General features: G+C 35.8%; 1 protein-coding gene across 2 annotated transcripts; it reads left to right on the top strand.

Annotated features, from left to right (window-relative positions):
* The first annotated feature begins 2,042 nt into the window (after positions 1 to 2,042).
* Positions 2,043 to 9,865, top strand: LOC6034653 (glutactin). Of its 2 annotated transcripts, XM_038256502.1 has the most exons (6): positions 2,043 to 2,183; positions 2,316 to 2,515; positions 2,572 to 2,724; positions 8,383 to 9,306; positions 9,361 to 9,694; positions 9,751 to 9,865. In XM_038256502.1, exons 2-6 carry the CDS (start codon positions 2,357 to 2,359, stop codon positions 9,855 to 9,857), a joined length of 1,677 nt encoding a protein of 558 aa, XP_038112430.1. In that variant the 5' UTR covers positions 2,043 to 2,183; positions 2,316 to 2,356; the 3' UTR covers positions 9,858 to 9,865. The 2 variants fall into 2 exon arrangements, with proteins under 2 accessions (XP_038112430.1, XP_001844941.2); XM_001844889.2 differs by lacking the exon at positions 2,043 to 2,183 and having other exon boundaries at positions 2,214 to 2,515.
* The last annotated feature ends 11,104 nt before the right edge of the window (positions 9,866 to 20,969 follow it).

Raw genomic sequence — 20,969 nt, 5'->3', positions numbered from 1 at the left:
TACTGAAATCGGTAAAAACTTGCCGAAATTCGGTAATGAAGTTCATTATTGTTCATCGTTTAATCGAAATTCGGTAAAATTTTGTTCATTTTGACAGATGGTTTACCGATCTAAACTTTATCGATTTTTCAACTACAGTGAAACCTCTTTTTACACGGTGCGTTACGTTTTTCTAATTTGTCGATTTCTCTGGAACTATGCAACATTTTTGCAATCTTTTGAAAGCAATTTGTATTTTTTGTTCAGATCTACAAATCACTTTTTGAAGCTTGCAAAAATATTGTATGGTTTAAGAGGAATCGACGAAACAAAAAACGTAACGCCACCGCGTAAAAAGAGGTTTCTCTGTACCGAATTCGGTAAAAAATCTTAGTGTGTAGGGTTAGTGAATTTTCACAATTTCGCAGACAGCTTGAAATTCGTAAAAAAAATAATTTCCGTGAAATCCCGTGAAATTCAACATTTTTTCCTAAATCGATGCCTTAAAATGAAATATTTAGCAAACATTTCATCCAAAATGCCTTTATAACGTTTATTATATTATGTGGAATACGTGAAGTGAAGAAAGGGAAACATAAACTTAAACAAATCATATTTTCATATCCATATAATATTTTAATTCCCAATAATAAAATTGTTCCTGCCATTTTATTTTGAAAGCAGAATTGCAAAAGAAATAAGAAAAAATATTGTTTAAGGTATAATTTTTGATCTTTAATTCATGCATAAAATGATTTTTCCTGAGTCCTGGATCACGAAATTAGATTGATTTTGAAATTGGAAATTTAAAGGATTACTTTTTTTTTAATTTCAGCATTTTGGTACACATTATATTTTTGCTTCTTCACTTTTTAAGAGAAACTTTTAAAGGGAGAAAACTTGTTTTGCAAAGCCAATTATAAATTTTACTTCAAATCTTCGCTTTTGTTCTATTCGGTAAATAATTTTATGTTAAGAACATTCATACTTACCTAACTAGAAAGAACAAAAAAATAGAAAAAAATTGTGATATTGGTAAGAAAATTTATAGCTTATTTAAAAATAGTATAAATTAAAGTATAAATAGTACATTTTGTGATTTAAACGTAAGATTTTCATAGTTAATTTAACCTTTTTAAGTTCCCTGGCAAATTCGTGAAGTTTTCTGTTTTAGACTTTTGGTCCCCGTGCAAAATTGAAATTTTTGAGCGTGAAAAATTAGTGAGACTGAGATATTTTTTTTGCTGTAACTTTGTATTTCCCGTCCCTTTGACCAAAACAAATACATATTGGGTTGTTCATAAATCTCTCCATTAAATTTTAGCAACGGTCCATACAAAAATGTTATTTAAATATTTGGTGCCTCACTTTAAATGTAGTAAATGTCAAAATATTTCAAATGTCCTAATTTTTATAACAACAAAAATAATTTTTCGACACTAAAGTTTTTGCAATCAAAGTTTTTTTTCAAATAAGCATTTTTTTTATTATATTGAATTGTTAATTTATGTTCATTTCTTTAAATATTTTTTTACCTTTTTTTGATGTAAAATTGAATTTGCAAACGAAAAGAACTTTATTTTCTGATAAAGCGCCCCGTTTCAAGATATTGCCACCGAAACTTTAATTATTTTGAACCTGTTGTTTTCTCGCGAGTTTGAAAGGTTACATATCTAGAGTTTTTTTTTTAAAAAGGTCCTATAAACTGTTGTCTTTCATATGTTTATAGGACCTATTCAAAAATAAACTCTGGATATATTTTATGATATTTGTTTAGAAAGTTTCGTGTTTTTTAAACATAAATGCAACTTTCTTTCAATTAATTGTTGATGTGGCTAAACTCCTTTTTTGTTTATTTTTTTAACATTGAACAAATATATCGTACAACCAGCGGTACCTCCCTCTTCGAGGTTCATCTAATCGCGAGTTAAACTGGCTGGCTGGCCGGTCAGCTGAACCGGTTTGTTTGAGTTGATAACAGAGAGAACTCGCGACTCATGCTCAACCAACTTGAGCGAGAGAAGCAACATTTGGATTTGTATTCTCGTCGAGTTCACAAGTTTATTTTTTTGTTCAATTTTTCTAGCAGAACAAAACAACTCTAAAGCACTCTTTCTCTCAGCCAGAATCTCGTGAGTTCGTTCTAGGAACCATCTCAAGCAGCAATCCCACCGTTGGATCAGTTCAACGCTCGCATCAATACGGTAAAGAAGCAGTTCAATTTTTAATCCGATGACTTTCCAATTTCCAAAAGAAGTGGTGTGATTTGTGTGTTCGTGTGTGTGTGTGCGCCTAGACAAGCTGCAAAATGACGGTAGCTTATCTATATTTGCTAGCATTACTGGCACTTTGGACGGTGCCTAATCCAGGCCACGCAATGCCTCTTCCGGAGAACGAAGACTCCCCCGTGGTGACGATTCCCAACCTGGGCACTCTGCAAGGCACGACCACGGTGTCGGCGTTCAGTGGACGTAAGATTTTGCAGTTTCTCAGCGTCAAGTATAGCGAAACGACGGCCGGCGAGCATCGGTTTAAGGTAAGTGGCTCTGATCTGGTTGAGAATCTGCGATGGATGAAAATCTTTTGTTTTAGGCACCCAGGAAGGCGCTGCCCTGGGAGGGAGTACGGGATGTGTCCCGGTATGGACTACCCTGTCCGCAGTTGAAACGGATTGCGGAGTTCTCGGCGAAGCAGTTTGCGCCCGATATTGAGGACTGTCTGACACTGTCGGTGTATACCAATGAGGTGAGTTAATGTGAGATGGATTGTAATACAATTGATTCTGCTATTTTAGTAGATTGAATTTGTTCTTTGTCTCCCTTGGAAACTGTTCGACGATTTATTTTTATCATTGAATAATCTATTTTGGAATACCAAAATAGACTGGTACGGCCAAAAAAAAACCACATTGGATTTGATATAATTGTTTATAATCTTTGATAACTGTTCTGAAGCTGCACATGTGTTAGAATAAGGTGCAGTGGAGATGCATGGTGGCTATCAAACAGCAATTCTAGTGCTTTTTTAACAGGTCCTTTAAGTTATGAGATTCTCCATGTTTGTTGGATCTTTTCAAATAGTACTCCAGAATCCTCAAGACAGTATTCAAAAATTTTCAAGAGCCACCATGATTTTCGACAAAACTAATGACTTTTTTTTTCTTTAAGTCGACTTTTAATGGATTTGTAAAAGAAGCATCTTTAGAATCTTTAGCATTTTTGAAATTATGTTTTCGTTAATAAATCAAATAATTGCATTTTTTATATTGTTCAAGTGACAATGTCAAGTTGAATTTTAAATGGTGTTTAATGATATTTTCCCAATGATTTTGAACCATAAAAATGTTTTTTTTTTTCAAATCTTGTTAGATTTATATAGATAACATTTAAATTAATTTTGTTATTGAATTAAGAAACAGATAAAAGGATCAACATCTAAATTTGCAGCTTTGGGAAAAATGAGGCATGAAATATTATTCACCCGAAAAGTTGCATGCAAACTTTTATGCAAGGTCAAAATGATGCTTGTCAAATCCAATTGGACTTATATTTTGCTGTTTTCTCTATGGGAATGGTGTTCTTGTAAGATTCATGATTTCGGCTTTAGTATTTCTTATTGGAACTACTAGATCCGTTATTTTGATTGTTCACACGAATTATAGTCGAATTATTTTATGAGCTTCATTTCAAAAGTTGCTATGTAAATTTATCTAATTTTATTTAGAGTTGATTTCTACACAGAAACAAAAAATCATTGCAATATAACATCTGGGAAAGTGGCCAGATTTCATGTCAGAAATGAATGCATTGCTCCGAAAAAAATATAAATTAACGTCTTTTTATGTGTGATAGCAGATTTTTAACATAAATAGAGGTCAAGTAACCCTAAAAAAGAGGTAGAACTTAATCATACATTTTATAAATTAAAAAAAAAAAATAGACTGTGTAGCATTGCCAAATGAATTTTAAACAACTAATAATGGTGAAAGTAAATTTTTGTTATGTTCCTGTGGTTTAGGAATTGCCATTTATGGGCCATCTATCTTCCATAAACCCGATAAAGTATCCACGTGGTTTATGCATGGCCTCTCATACAATTTTTTTCTTCTAATATTTTTAGTGTAAGAGAGAGGAAGTTGTTTTTGAAGCAACTTTAACTGTTCAGTAGGGGAAATATACCCATTTTAATCACTCTAAGCCGTTCGACCAATTCTCATCACTTTTGCCGTTTTCCGCTATTAAATCAACATTTTCAGATGTAACAACAATGGAGAGTTGCTTGCTCACATTTATTTGAGCTATTTATTACTTTGGAACAGTCAAAAACACTTTATGAAAGCTGTAATTCATGTTCAAAGTGCTGATAGGCCGATAATAGAAATAGGCTGAGAAATAGTATATTTCCCATAGTTCGCTGCATATTTTGTTCAGTGTGATTTTTTTTAAATGTTCAATCAAGGCTTTCCAACGCACTTAAAAAAGTTTTTCACCATCAAAATTCAAAGTTCCAAAATAATCTTTTTTTGTTAGTAACTATTTTTTTATATCCAAATATTATCTTTAGCTTATTTGTGCCTAACAAGCTATATAGTATATACGCTTTCAGAATTTTAAAATAAAATCTACCCAGCAAAACAAAATCTTTATGATATTACATCTGGACACATATTGAGTGAGGAATTTTTTAAATATTTACCTAAATTTACATTTTTATACCGGTGTACAATACTTTTTGAAACTGTTTTCTTTTTTTAAGGCCATGATATATTTAAAATTTATGAACGCTAGCTTATTTTTTAAAATTTATTTTACGTTAAACTGTTTAATACTGTTATTTTTTTAAATTTTATAACTTTAAAACAATGTTAAGTTCTGCAAATTTTATTCACAAATTATTTCCAGTAGTTATTCAAGACAGAACTTGTCACTCAAGGGTCATTCATTTATCTTTAAACATTATTTTTGTTACATCTTGTTTTTTTAGTCACTGGAAGATTTGCTATGCATGATCTAAGAAGTGACGGAAAACGTAAAAGAGGCTAATTAGATAATGAATTGTTGAGGAAGTTTTTTTCCGCTACCTGATTTTATGTCTTATTTTTGTAGATTGTTTTTGTTTTTTCAGGCCCTGAAGGTCACCTTTTTCTGTATATTTTTGTATCATTTCCAGTTAATTTGTTTTATTTATTTTTGGAATGATTTAAACCTTTGTAATGTAAATTAATATCAAAAACGTTACTTAATCCACCTTTAGGTGGTTGGTGCCTTCCTCTCATTTATAGAGTGATTACAATCCCCTAAAGTGTCCACATGGTTTATGGATCTCCCCTAACGTGATCGCAGCACCTAAGAGGTCCTAATAAAAATAAGTGACGAGTAAAAAAAAAACAGATTTCCTACAGACTTTTTATCAAGATTATACAGACACCGCCTTTCAGGAAAATGGCATCCCTCTACAAGGCTTTTTTCGTGGCGATCAGACGGGACCATTTGAGGTTATGTAAATTCAGACCATTTTTTAAACTGCTTGTAATTTTAGATAGGTAAGTCAGATCTTGAAATTCTTAATCCACAAGAATGGTCTTCTCAAATGCTTTCTAAAAATATATAACATGTGAGGGTTTCATGAAAAAAACACCCTTTTTACCATAATTTTAATTTAATATGAAACAGTTTTTTAACATAACTTTTTAAATACATTATCAAACTGCATGAATTTAAATAGCAACTTAGGGGACGTTTAGACGGATCGATTAAAACCATTCCGGCCAAAATCGGTTGAGCCTGTGACAAGATATTCCAGTGACATTGATTTGGTACACATGTCTACATACAGCCAAACACACAGACATTTGCTCAGCTGGTGATTCTGAGTCGATATGTACAAATGAAGGTAGGTCTAGGAGGTCTAACTAAAAAGTTCGTTTTTCGAGTGATTTTATAGCCTTTCCTCAGTAAAGTGAGGATGGCAAAAAGTAAAAATTAATAAAAAAAATGCTGAACATTTTAGATTTTTTAAATCTATAAAAAAAATCTAAAAATTTGATGATATCATGGAAAAAGTGGCTGTATAGGACTAAAATCTTAAACCAGTCGTAAGTCGCAACAAAAAGATGTAATTAAAAATATCACATACTTATAGCATAGCATAGCATAGCATTACGGGTCTGCACCACGCTGTAGGGGGTGCCACAATGGTCAATTCAATATTCTTAGACAATTTGATTGCTGCCCGGTACAACCAAAAATATCTAAGAACGTAAATTTCCTCACTGTGCTCCAAGGCTACGCCCATACAGTCCCGTGGGGATTTGGGAGGGGATGTTTTTGTTGTTCACTAGTGGCAAAAGTGCAGGGAACCCATGCGACTTTTAAAAGTGAACGGAATATTTTTTGGGAGGTTTGGAATGGGGGTTAGAGGAATTTCATCGGGCCGATGAAAATGGTTGAATGCGTGTTGTATTAAGTGATTTGAATGTTTGTAAGTGTAAATGTGAGTCTGTAGTGTATTATGTAATAAGCATATAGTTTTGTTATGATAATAAATAATAAATATAGTAAATAGAATAAATATAATAAATATGATAAATATAATGAATAAAGTAAATAAAATAAATATAATAAATATAATAAATATAATAAATATAATCAAAATAATTCCAGGAAGCTGTAAAAAATAACAATAATTTAAGCGTCAAGCGCCAAGCAACGCTTCGAATGTGAGCTTCAATCTGTAGGAGAAGTCCTCTCCATCATGTGCGTTTGCAAAAACAGTCTTTTCACAGTTCAACAGTTCTTTTCACAGCCATTTGCAACGAAAAAATTAATAAAACAAAAAATCTGCGAGTTTCACAAAAAGTCTGCATGCGCACATTTAACCCTTTTCAAAAACTACCCTTCAAACTTCAAATGTCATCCAGCTGCAGAATCCATCTGCTGTCACCAGGCCAAAATCTGATTTGGTGTAGTAGGTACACACAGGCATACACCACAGCTGATCACACCAAACCAACACAAAACCAGCCTGTGTACAGAACAGTGACGATCACGACCATCATCATCACCACCCAGCCGGCGCTTTTCCGGGACCAGTCCCTTGCCTAGCAGGCGCAATCGAGACGCCGGCCACTGGCCGCTTGCGCCTCCGTCCCCAAACGCCTTTGATGACACCTCGAACTCCAAAACCGCTGCAGCATACACACATACTACATTAGACCAAATCACACGCGACGATCAACGAGAGATAGAGTAAAAAAAAGACCTAACGAGTCATTTCAGGGCAAAAATCCAACCAAAATTACACCTTTGCATGAACTTCGGACACATTTTCAAAACTTCCCAGCCTAGTTTGACCGCCTAATCCGGTTGCTGATTGTCTCCTTCTTCCTACTCTTCCTTGTTCTTTGCTTTGGATAAAAAACCCATGACACCAACACCATTAAACAATTTTCGTTGACTGCCAGCCGGAGGGCGCAGCGCCAGCCGAGACGCCATGATTGTTGAATTTTCACAGTGCGGAAGGAAATCCTAAAATAAACACTTTTGTGTGGGTATTTCGCCGAACATTGATGTTTTCCTCCAAGCACTGTCTATCAGCCAATTAATCCTTATATGGAATTTAACAAAAAATATCGATTATCACACAAAAATACGCGAACAAAATCGGGTCTGCGGAACAAAGCAAAATCGCGTGCGCGCACGTAGACGGCCGGGTTGCCAATCATAATTAAAAAAAAAAAAAATATCACATACTTATTTACATAAAAAATAGATATCTAGAGTTTTTTTCTGAAAAGGTCCAATAAATCAAATTTCCAGTTTTTGTGTTTTTGGTGTTTTTGAAACCGCCTTGAGTATTTAAAAACACCCAAAAAGCAAAAACTGAAAATTTGGTTTATTGGACCTTTTCAAGAAACTCCAGATACTGTGTTGAAAAAAGCTAGAGTTGACACCAGTAAACAAGGTTTTTTTTAAATTATTGGCAAAGTCTCATAAAACTAATAAATTATCAAACCAAGGGTTTTCTTATTATTTAAGTATTCTACTTTCTAACGCTTTTTGGAAAAATATGGTAAAAACGTTTTTAGACATTTTTTTTCGATTGAAACTCCTCTCTAGGCGGGATCGGGTCATAATGACTTAGATTCAAAACAAAGTGTAATTAAAGTTGCAAGATCCTTTATCATTATATGTTTTTAATTGATATATTATTAAACTTTTCCAATTTCATCGCAAATGAAATTGCTTTCAAAATTCAAGTCGCATTGTTTAACATATAAACACATCACCACATCTTCCTCTTTTAGTTTGCTATTTTAAATTTAAAATTTACTTAGCTTTTTAAAAAATTGATTTGATGTCCATAATTCGATAACAAATACAAACATTTTTCTTCCATTTTCAGCTCACCGGCAAGAAACCCGTCATGTTCTTCATCCACGGCGGTGGCTTCTACGAGGGCTCCGGCGCCAACCAAACGCCCGAGTTCCTGCTGGAAAAGGACATCGTCCTGGTGGTGATCCAGTACCGGCTGGGTCCGCTGGGCTTCCTCTCGCTCAAATCCGAGGGCATGCCCGGCAACGCCGGAATGCTGGACATCAAGCTAGCTTTGGAGTGGGTTCAGGACAACATTGGCCACTTTGGAGGCGATTCGGGCAATGTGACCGTGTTTGGGCAATCTGCTGGGGCTGCGGCGGTTTCGGCGCTCATGTACAGCCCATTGATTCCGGACGAGTACTTCCACAAGGTTATTCTGCAGTCGGGAGGGTCGAGTGCTCCGTGGGTGTGGGACAAGGATCCGGTTGGGCATACGTTGGACATTGCTGTGAGGGCGGGTTGTGATCCGCACGGTAAGGTTGGGGAAAGGTCGAAAATGCCTTTGGGGGAGGCGGAGCGATGTTTGAGGGAGTTGGACGTTTGGGAGCTGCTGAGAAGCTTTTTGGATCACAAGAATGAGACGACGGTTATGAAGGGGAATTCCGAAGTTGGTGGTAATCGGTTGACTGTTGGGGACTATCATGGATTTTTGCCGGAGACGCCTTGGGACCGGATTAAGGCTGGGAAAATCCGGCGGAACTTGCCAATGATGGCTGGAGTAGTTAAGCACGAGGGGACGTTTCTGTTGACTTCGATATACGATGTTCTGAGTCGGAAGGGGTTGCTCGAGAACGAGAATTACTTGAAGTATCAACTGGTCGAGATGATCAACAAGTTTTTGGGAGCTGGAGATCCCACCGGAGCCATGGAGGGATTCCAGATTAGATCGTTATTCACTCCGGAGCAATTGGCCAGTGGAAAGTTTGAAGAGTTGGTTGATGGACTGAACGACGTAAGGAAACACCAAAATCTGCAATAGTCAAATCTTACAATAATCTCATTTTAGCTTGCTGGAACCATCCTAATCAAGGCACCTCTCCTACGAGAAGCTCAAGCATCTTCCCGGGTCAACCCGGAAGGAACCTTCCTGTATTCGTTCGATTACGAAGGCGAGAAGACCCGATTCGGATATGGCGCGGACACTTCGCACTATCCTTTTGAAGGAGGTGTTCATCACTCGAATGACCTGCTGTACGTGTTTCCTTATCCTCCTGGGGAGCCTAAGCTGAACGAAGCCGATGCCAAGGTGGCCAAGCTGATAGTAGATCTGTGGACCAGTTTTGCCGCGACCGGAGTTCCTTCGAGTGACCACGCTGGAGTGCAGTGGAAGCCAATGAAGGGTAGGTTTGTGAGTTTTCAGAAAGAAATTTGGACTCATTTTTCCATACAATTGTAGATTACGCTGGACCGTACCTTCACATCAACCAGGAACAACGAATTGGTTCAAACTTTTACGAAGAATTCTCCGTTTGCAGCGATGAGAAGAAGAAATCCCAGCTATAAACATGAATTGGAACAATTTTAGAAATTTTATGATAACTCGATTTTAAAGATTAAATGTAACGTAAATTCAAACTTAACTAGACTTATTCCTTCCCCGAAAATTCATGAACGAACTTCTTCTCAGAACCCAACCCGAATCGATTCCCAGGACCCCGTAGCAATTCCTTCGGCGTAAAATCCTAATTAGCGTGCAAACAAAATAACACGTTTTATCCTTTGTCACCCTTGGATAAATGGCACTTTTATGAAAATTTCATTCAGAAAAACGAGGAAATCGTTTCGGGTCGTGGTGTGGAACAAAAGGGGCACCCTCACACACAATCCCGACAGTGTTCTCAATGGCCTCGACAATAGTTTCGACATATTTTCCTTTTCTTGGCCCCTTTCTTCTCGGCTTGGCACACACTGGGACGATGTCGGTGTTTTGAAGAATTTCGAGAATCAGGACATAACGCACCTCGAGCAAGAGCAATAAGCGACGACGACCGGAGAAGGTATCGGAAACTGTCGTCGTCAACACCAGCACTAGTCGGGATTTTTTGAGAGAGTCCATTTCAAAGTGGTTATAGGGGAGAGTAAGGTGAGTTGAGCATGGGGAGGACATGATTTGTGTATTAAGTATTGAGTAAACATTTTAGAATAAGCCTGAAATATATAAATTATGAATAACAGTAGGGTGCCCAGAATATCGGTTTTTTGTTCAAACTTCGCTTCACAAGCGTAGGAACGGCCTTTTAGGCCTCTGAGTCAAATATGTGCAAATATGTCAAATATGTGTATACATTTACCCATTGATACTCAAATGTGTATGGAGAAAATAATGTATTTAGAGACTAGTTTTTCTGAGATTTTGTCAGCAGGTTCTCAAATTGAGGTTGTCGTGCAATCTTGTCGCACGTCGCTTTTTGACGTTCCGAGAAAATCGCGTTTCAATGTTTGACCTTGAATAAAAAAAAAAAAACAAGAGCACAAACAATAACAAACACGTTTTGTTTTGCTGGCCATTTTGTACATTGTCCCGAAGTTTAGTTGAATTTGGTTGCAGGAGTCCCAAGTTATGTATAATTACAAATGTTGACGGTAAGTGGGCATGTACGTGTGTCAAACGCGTTCTGCCCTGAAATTCCTTTGACTGGTTGTCGCACTTACAGCAATTTTCAGGGTGTATCATGATAGCACGACAAGATTGAGACTTTTTTCATATGAAAAATGACAATAATACACGGAAATTTTTCGGTTTTTATTGAATATCTCAGGATAGAAATCGATTTTTGGGGATCTATGATGGTCAAGAGGCGAGGCATTGTGTGCTGTGCAAAATGGCGTTCTTAACTCAACTTAACTCAATTGTACGTGTAACAAGATAGCACGACAACGACAAATAAAATAATCTCATAGAAAGTTGAATGCTCGAAAAGACCAAAGCTGTATAATTGGATCTTGAAAAGACGTTTTTAATAATTTGTGAAAGGAGTTTTTGTATAAAAATATTGTTTTCATCGATAAAAACTTCAAAGGAATTTTTTACCAGCCTAATTGCTTTTAAAAGCATTAACTGAAATCAAAATTCAACAAGTTTTATAGGGAGTGAATCCACAAGAGACCATAAAATGATCAAAAATACCAAATAATTTATTTTGAGTTTCTGAAATACTGATATTTTAATCAATTATATTTGTTATTTGAGATTTTTTTACAAAATCATATTGTTCTTTTTAGAAAGTTTCAAAATAGAAAACATTAAAATTTAGACGGATATTTGTCACGATATCGTCAAATAAAAATGAAGCTGAAAAAAACCTTTTTCCTCAGTTTCAAATCTTTGTTTCTCAGACTAAAATAAGTTGTCGCCAATCTTCTAACAAAACATTTTTTTTTTCAATTGCAATGTATTGACTTTTTTTTAAATAAATTACTTCTCAAGAATTTATAAAAAATATATTTCATTTTATTTCATATTTTTACACATTGCTTCTTTTAGGAATCAAAACAAAATTGAAAATAATAGCGTATTTCTTTTCTTTTTATTTTTGGATAAATGTGGCTTTTTTATTTCAAACATATTGTTTTTTTCCGTATTCAGGAAATCATTTACAATCCAGACTCTATTATCCGAAGTTTGGATTATCCGAAGTTCGATTACCCGAAGGTTTGTATGGGACTACGGATAATCGAATCAAATTTTTATGGTGGATTGCCAGTAAAATAAAAAAAAATGTATTTTTTCAATATTTCATCATCGCTATTTTGGCCACCATCTTGAATTTAAAAATTCTAAATCATTTTAGAGTAGCTTAAGGGTCATGGTAAAGCTCAAATATCAAAAATAAGACAACGAATTTTATTTTCGTGATTCGATTATCCAAAGTTTTGATTTTCAAAGTGAAATTTTGCCAAGGTAAACTGAAAATTACAGAATTTGGTAAAAACTTACTGAAATTCGGTAATTAAGTTCATTATTATTTATCGTACAACCGAAATTCGGTAAAATTGTGTTCATTTTGACAAATGGTTTACCGATCTAAACTTTATTGATTTTTAAACTACCGAATTCGGTAAGAAAATGTTTGTTTGTAAGTTTCTATTTTAAATTCATGTCTTTCCCCTTCTGTAAAATATGAAAAAAATAGGGACAGAAAAATAATAATTAGTAAAATTTAAATTTTTAACAAAATAAAAAAAAAGATTAAGTGAGAAAAATACTGTAACTATTCTACAACTTGGATTTTGAGTGAGAAGAAGGAGAGAGAGAGAGGGGATTTTTTCTCGCGAGTTCGAGAATACCAATACTGTTTATGAATCAAAACATAAATAAAAAAATAATGTTTAGTCCTATTTTTCCCCAGAGATTTGAATTAAATTGTTGCATTGTAAAATACTCTTTCATTTAGGTAAGGAGAGTTCAAGGAAAAAATGTATAAAAAATGTGATTTTGAAAACACAGTGTTTTTTTAAAAGAATGTCTAAATGACTGTCAAAACAATTTCTAGCTGAATTTTTGAATTCAAATCAAATATGCAGCCATAAAGTAGATTTTTTTTTATGTTTCATTCACCAAAATGTTCTTTTTTGTTTAAATATGTAGTAGTTGATTTAGCTCTAGAAGTCATGACCAAGCTCATATTTCTACATATTTCTTTTTGAACAAAATCGGAATCTAACACGCAAAAAAATGAGTTCGCGTAAACGTGAACAGAGTTCATGCCAACGGGAACCAGGAAGAAACCGTTAAACTTTTATGGTGCAAAATTCAAAATTGCTCCATGAAATTTGAACAGTTTCTTCCTGGTTCTCGCTGGCATGAACTCTGTTCACGTTTACGCAAATTCATTGTTTGAGTGTTTTGCTATAGAGGAGAAAATCGTGACGTCAGATATTAACTCTAATTAACTAATTAACTTAATATTTTGGCCTAGTTTGACAGCTACATTGTCCCCAGTTTTTCTGTGGGAGAGAAAAGGAGGCGAAAACATTTCAAATGAATAAGTCTTCCCCACTTTCCCCTACAGTAAAAACTGCCAATGCCAGCCAGCCAGCAGGCAACAACAGCACCAAACAGCACCCACCACCGAGACCCATTAGAAATAGAGTCCTTCTTTTCTTCCTGATTGTGCTCCCGATCCTAACCCCTGGCAAGGACACGTCGTCGGCGTCGGCGGAAGTGGGCGTCGAACGATTTTTGCGTTTGACACTTTTTTCTCCTGATTCAGAAGGTCCTGCGCGGGAACAAAAGCGTCCGTGAGAGTGTGTGTGCGTGTGAATGATTTCTATGTTAATGGTGTGAATGAATTTGATTTCTGTGAAATTTCACACACAAGAAAAGGTTTTTAGAATAGGCATTCTGAAAGGTGTCATTATGTGACGTGGGTTTTTTTGTTGCAATTATTTTAAATGTTTTGTGCAATGTCCTTCCTTCTGTGTGTTGTAGTTTGAAAGCGATTATGTCACCATTGAGTGGGAAATCTTGTGGGATGTGGCGCGGACGGGAGTTCTGCACTGAATGGGAGCCGTGATTGGGTGGAGGAGGCGGGAACCCGGAACTGAACCCACGAAATCGCCTGGGAATTGAGAGCACCACAGGGTGAGCCATGGTGTGTCTGGTGGTGGCAGCATCGAACGACCTACATCGAGCCAACAATGGGCTTGCACAAAGCATGACCCACTAACAATCAAAGTGACAATTTGAGAACGATTTGAGGGAAATCAGATCGTTTGTGGTTTTTGAGTTTTGTATATCTGTGACAAAATCGATGAAAGAATGGTTTCAAATCTTTTTGGAATTAAATTTTGAGTTCGGGTAATTCTTTGCCAACTCACACACAATTTGAAAATATAGCCTCGACTCCTCATCGATTAAGTGAAACTTTGTCCTAAGGGCTAATTTTGGTCCTTGATCTAGAATCTGATAACCTTTTTGCCTTCCTCACTGAGGTAAGGCTATAATCCTGCTCGAAAAATGAACTTTTGAAAAACAGCTCGTAGACCTATATTCATGTATACCTATCAACTCAGAATCGAAAACTGAACAAATGTGTGTGTGTGTGTGTGTGTGTGTGTGTGTGTGTGTGTGTGCGTATTCCCCTTGGTGATCAAAATTCTTGCCAAGTTTTCTCGGCACTGGCTGATCCGATTTGAGTCAAACAAGTTGCATTCGATCCGGTTTGGTGCCCCATACGGCGCTATTGAATTGATTGAAGATCTGATAAGAAGTTCAAAAGCTACGCATAAAAAAGTGTCAGAGTTGCGAATCTAGTGCTCGAATTTTGATGCCGGATCTCACTTATCTATATGAAAACTATGTCCGGATTCATCATCCAACCCATCGTTGGTTAGGTGATCAAAACACCTTCCAATGAGTACAAAAAATTGAAGATCTGGCAACCCTGTCTCAAGTTATGATCTGCTGAAGTGAATTGTTTTGAAACATTTTGGATCTGTTGATGTTGATGTTTTCGATGAAAAATTAAGTGCATTCCACTTTTTTCTTCGTATACTAAACAATGGGCGGCCAAAAGAGGCCTTTTTTGTTTTCCTCGTGATGAAAAATTGTGTCAAAAGTGGGTGGAATTTCGTGAACCAGAAGAGCAACCGAATGGAAGTTCCGAGATTATATATCTTTGATGTGCAGTGATAATATCGGAGTAAGATTATCCAATATTATTTGGCAGGGACCATTCATAGTTATTGATAATTCGTCGCTAACATTTCAAAAAGCGTCATAAACATAGGTTTTGCGTGAGACATAGCGATTTTGAAATGTTAGCAACGAATCATGCCAATCTCGATTTCAACCCTCTTCTTAAGATGTTTTGACTTCGAATACTTTAATAGCTCGACGCCATCGACTTTTTTTTATTCCTGACAAAATAAATTATAGATCGATCATAATACTTGCCTCTTCTTGGTATTATTTTGCAAACAGTAAGTTGGTTCCGCTTTGACAGTTCTAAATTGAGGTCGCTTTGCGGACAACTATTTTCCACATTGAAGATCTGGCGCTCAGTTTCAAGTTTTGACCGCTTAAGTGACATTTGTGTATTTTTTTTATTGAGAAATAGATGGAATTTGTGTCCAAACCCATCATATCACTAAATGTTGGTAAAAAGTGAGGAAGGCACCAACCACATAGGTGGATTAAGTTAGTTTTTAAGCAAGGTATTAGAAAGACTTTTCCAATGAGCTCAAAAGACTGAAGATCTGATAAACTTATCAAAAGTTATGAGCACTTAAGTGATGTTTTAGTAGCTTTTGGAGGCCGGACCTCAGATATTTCGATGAAAATAAGTTTATTATGCGTTAGTTGGATAGTTGAAAGACCATTCAAATGAGCCCAAAACGTTGAAGATCTGATAACCCTATCAATTTTAATGATTGGATCATAAATTAGACTGTTTGTGTTTGCCCTTTGAACTCGACCAAAGCCGAGGGACAATACTTTGAATAAAATTTGTACTTGTTTCAGAGTATCAAAAAATACAACTTTTGAGCAATGACTCAGCAAGAGCAAAGAATATGTGGCCAATTCCATTAAAAAGATCATAATTTTTGAAAACTTTGAAAGAATGGTCGAAAATTTTATTCATTTAATGTGTAATGTGTGGATTTGACTTCAAAGAGTCCTGTAAAATCTGCAAAGTTACTTATACAAATTTTTAGGAAGTATTCTGAACTCCTCGATTTTTTTTTTGCAATTCCGCTGTGAAACTGTCAACTTTTCCTCTCCTTCTGGAGAAACAAAAGGCATACTTTTTTCTACCAAAAATATCAGAATGGAAAATTGATACCTTTCAATACCAGTGCTGAAAAGCTGAACTTTTCAACACTAGTATCGAAAAGTAACATTTTTCAATATTTTTTGGTATTGAATGGCGAATTTACTTAACACATGGATAATTGACATAAAATTCCATTCAAAAAGCGTTTTTTTTCAGATTTGCATAAAATGTTGTAAGCAACTCGTTTCAAAACTTTATTTTTTCAGCACTCGTCGTATTTATCTTACTAGGTAAATCTCATTGGATAAATGTGCGACTCGTACTGAAAAAATCGGGTGTATCCCATTTGGCATAAAGCCATTTGGCATAATGCCGTTTGGCATAACGCCGTTTGGCATAATGCCGTTTGGCATAATAGACGTTTGGCATAACGGTCATTTGGCATAATGCCCATTTGGCATAATGGTCATTTGGCATAATGATGTTAAATTTTCAAATTAAAGTTAATATTGAAATTGCTTTAAGAAGACCATATTAGGTTGTGAAAACTGCTGGCAAAAGCAGATTTTTTCTTTCCTTAAGATTTTTTTCCTTGATTTGAAAACTGCTGGCTATGGGTGCCCAGAACTTAAAACGTTTGTTCAAAACGTTGCTCCACATGCTGAATATTGTTCCCTGGGCTATTTTAAGCCATTGAGCCAAATATGTTCGACATTTATAAAGGTTAATATTTCCTTTAAAGAAATGGACACTTTCTAGGCTTGCGACAAATCAAATCAAATTATTCGCTCTACAGCATTGCCCTGGCCGTTGGCGCAGGCTTGCGACAACTGCACAGAAAAAAGTTGAATTTTGGAAGGTTGAAAATTTGGTTGGTTGAATATTACCTCTTTTTTTGGAGTAATATTAGCTAAAAAAAATTTTAACCTGATGAATATTTACCAATTTCTGATGTAAAATTAATCATTTTTTTGACTCAAAATCTGTCACCATTTCCTGATGAATATTACCATAATTTATTTTCTGTGTGCTGAAAAAGGTTGAATTTTCTTTCTAAAGTTGAATTTTCTTCACAACTCAAGCGAGTTTTCCCTTCTTTTTAAAAAATATTCACCTAAATCAGCAGTCAAGTAAGTTTTCCCTTCTTTAAAGAAGGGAAAATTCAACTCATGTTAGTAGTTATCTCAAGTCAATTAAAGTTTTCACTCGGTGCACATCAACCAGAGCTTTTGCACCCAGATTTTTGTAACAGACATTTTAGTATCTTCAAAACTACGGGTACTATCGAAATATTTTTTTATTCATCCTCTAAAGTACGGTCCACAAAGTAATTTACAACAAAGTTTGATTGATTTTACATTCCCAATATTGCAGGATTTGGTCCGTAAGTTTGACTATTTTGGTATAAGAAGACAACAACTTCCTTCGTTGCTGTGCACCCTTAAAGAAAGGTAAATTCAACTTGTGTCAGCAGTTATCACAAGTCAAGAAATTTTTCCCTTCTTTAATGGAGAGAAAATTTAAACATATAGGGATAAATCAACTTGTTTCAGTAGTCATCACCGGGTCCGGTGGTTCAGTGGTTAGCGTGGTAGCCTCTAAACCCCAGTATGGCATGGGTTCAATCCCAGACGGACCGGGGGCATTTTTCGAGACGAGATTTACCTGACCACGCCTTCTATCGGATGGGGAAGTAAAACGTCTGTCCATTAGCGTAAAAGAGGTTTTGAGTGACTCACCACACATAACCTTCGGACGCCTAGAAATGAGCAGAAACTTGCAACATAGACCACAAAAGACCCGGGGGTCGTTAAAGTGGATTACTTTGCTTTGCTTTGCAGTAGTCATCACAAGTCAGTGAGTTTTTTTTAATTCTCTTTACTTGTGATGACTACTAACACGAGTTGAATTATCCCTATATGTTTGGATTTTCTCTCCAATCAAGAAGGGAAAATTCTTTAGACTTGTGATAACTGCTGACACAAGTTGAATTTACCTTTCTTTAAAAAAGTGAAAACTTTCTTTGAATTGAGATAACTACTAATATGAGTTGAATTTTCCCTTCTTTAAAGAAGGGAAAACTCTTTGACTGCTGATAAAGGTGAATATTTTTAAAGGAAGGGAAAACTCGCTTGAGTTGTGACCACAGCTGAAGCGCATTATCCCCTGTTAAATGAAGAAAATTTAACTTTAGAAGAAAAAATCAATGACCCGCAGCTTTTTTGGGTTAGATCCAATGCTGAAGACAGTGAATTAATATGTTCCTACGTATATGACAAAGTGGAATGCTTTACATTTCAAATAATAATCTCACTTTTGTGTATATTTGAATGAAAGTAGCGCCACTTGCTGATAGAATTACTATTCACCTTGTAATATTAATGAGTATATCTCGGAATAGTTTTCAAAAAGCCGTAAGAGCCATTGGTAAACAAAGTCCTTTTTGCATCGGTATTCGACCTTCTTACGAAAAACCAATATTAAAAATACTCGAGATTGTTAATCTACACCTCCTTCAAGTGCCCCAAACTTAAAATAAATGAAATTTTGTTTCATTTTCAAGAAAAATGAAAATAAGTGTCAGAGGTCACGGTGGCACTTACGGCTTTTTAAAAACTCACCCGAGATATGTTGGTAGGATTTTCGCAATTCGCAATTTTCAGTGTAAGAACGGGCCTTGACCGATCTTATGCACCAGGTTCCCGACGAACACGCACTGCCCTTACACCTACATCTTACCCTTGCTCTGAGTCAGTACGAGCAACACGCTAGAACACGCTTTGAGTGTTCGTGCCAGGCATGCACACCTTCTTTTCCGGTTACGCATTTTAACTCGGCCGGGGGTGGTACATTACGTAGGGTTTGATGTAAGTATAAGCGCCTAACCATTTATAGTGTGCCTATCAATTTTCAGTAAAGCAAAAAACTGTTTAATTTTTAGTTTGAATTCAAAAACTAATTGTTATTTACAGTGTATTGTTTTCTCCTGAAATCTTGCCTAATGTTGAGTCGTGTTAATCTGTTGCTATTTCTTCTGTCGCGGTGTTTTGTTACAATGTTTTGAACCTAAGCATGTTATTCAAAAATTTATCAAAAGTACAACAATGTTATGTGTGTGACTTTGATCATTCAATATATTGAGTAAGGACTCAAATCTTACTTGTTTGAAGAAAAGGGCGTAGATTAAAACAATAGACAATAAAGGAAAAAGCATACTACATAAAGTTCGCTACTGAAAGAATAATTGTATGTTGAAGGAAAGAAGAGTAAAAGCTGTATGAAGTGGATTAAAAATATAGGCAATAATTTATGAAAAAAGCTTTGTGATAAAGGATAAATAATATCATATAAGCTTAGATAGCATTAATGACAACTTTAGGAGCCGATTAAAATAATATTTTAATTAATAAATAAATTAGACAATGAATAAAGAATACATCAAATATGAACAGGAATTAACCCGAGAATTAACCTCGTTCGCATATTAAGGAGATCAGTTTTTGTTAGGGAAAACACATAGCAGTTAAAACTGGAAAATTGAGTAGAGGAGACTTGAAAGATAAGTGAAACAGAACTAAAGTAGTTGGAGATAATAAGAAGAGATACTCCGAGTTGCGATGTTCTAGGTACATCCACAACAGTTCGTTCAACATGCTGTGAATCAAAACAATACCTTCTACAATCACAAATTACTTCCATTTCCCACATTGCCGCTATATAATGTAGTCCATGCTCTGCAAAGAAAGGGATGTTAGTAAAATATAAACACTTTAAAATAATGATACAGTTACTTGCGGGAACCTGAGTGACATCAGGGTTTCTGATGTTGTTGCTGTTGTCTCAGGTGTGATAATATCACTCCGAAGTGGTTGTCGTGGTGCAATCGTTCTCCAACCGTAGGCCCAGACACGACATGAAAATGAAAACAAACAAAAACAAAACAAAAAGTTGCATTAGTATATGAAAATAAGAGAAACAAAGGATCATGCAATCAAAATAAAATGGTGGATAGTAAACAGAAGCCGAATTAGAAAATCAGTAATACATAATAAAGAAATAGAAGATAGATAGTAGCTGAAAGTGGAAAGAAGAGAAACCCCGTATTGCGATGTATCAGGTACATCCACAACAGTTAACTCAACATGCTGTGAATCAAAACAATACCGTCTACAATCTTCCCTTCCCACATTGCGCATCCCTTTCTTTTGGCCGTCTCGACTCTGACCCTCGCTGGTCAAAGGTTTACGAGTTCGTTTCCACAGGCCACCAGCAAGGTCACGTGTTGTTACATGATGACGAAACCAAGCCAACGTGGAGGTAAGAAAATGGGTAACTTGCAAGAAACCAGAGCAGCTGTTTTGACCAAGATCAACTAACAGCACTACGGATGTAGTTCCGCTCCTTCCAGGATGTTCCTCACCGGGTGTCAACCGAAAAGGTATCATTTCACCCTTGGCCTGCCACCCGAGATATGTTGGTAGGATGTAACAAAATTGGTGAATTTTGCGGGCATTTCAGGGCATGATCCCCTGGATGTACTAAGCCCGAATCCCAAATATGAGCTTGATTGGTTGTGACAGGACCGCTTTGACTTTAAAATTGAAATGGGAAATAAACCCGTATAATCGGTGCGCTTTGGTTTTGAGTTTTGAGTCCCTCAATGATTTTTGAATTTTTCATCAACCTTACGAGCTCATAGTTTGTAAGCTGCCAGAAGAGTTTGAAGAAAAAGTTGAAATTTTCAGCGCTGTTGTTATAAATTCTCTAACATTCAAAAAAGTGCATCGTTTTCTAAATGTCAAACTGTAGTGCCGATTGATCCCAGTCTATGGAATTGAAATAATTTTGAAAATTTAATATCATTATGCCAAATGACCATTATGCCAAATGGCCATTA

The sequence above is a fragment of the Culex quinquefasciatus genome, chromosome 2 (assembly GCF_015732765.1).
Source record: "Culex quinquefasciatus strain JHB chromosome 2, VPISU_Cqui_1.0_pri_paternal, whole genome shotgun sequence".
In the NCBI taxonomy this organism is placed as follows: domain Eukaryota; kingdom Metazoa; phylum Arthropoda; class Insecta; order Diptera; family Culicidae; genus Culex; species Culex quinquefasciatus.
Note: the sequence above shows the minus strand (reverse complement) of the source record. Positions and strands in the feature narration are given on the sequence as shown.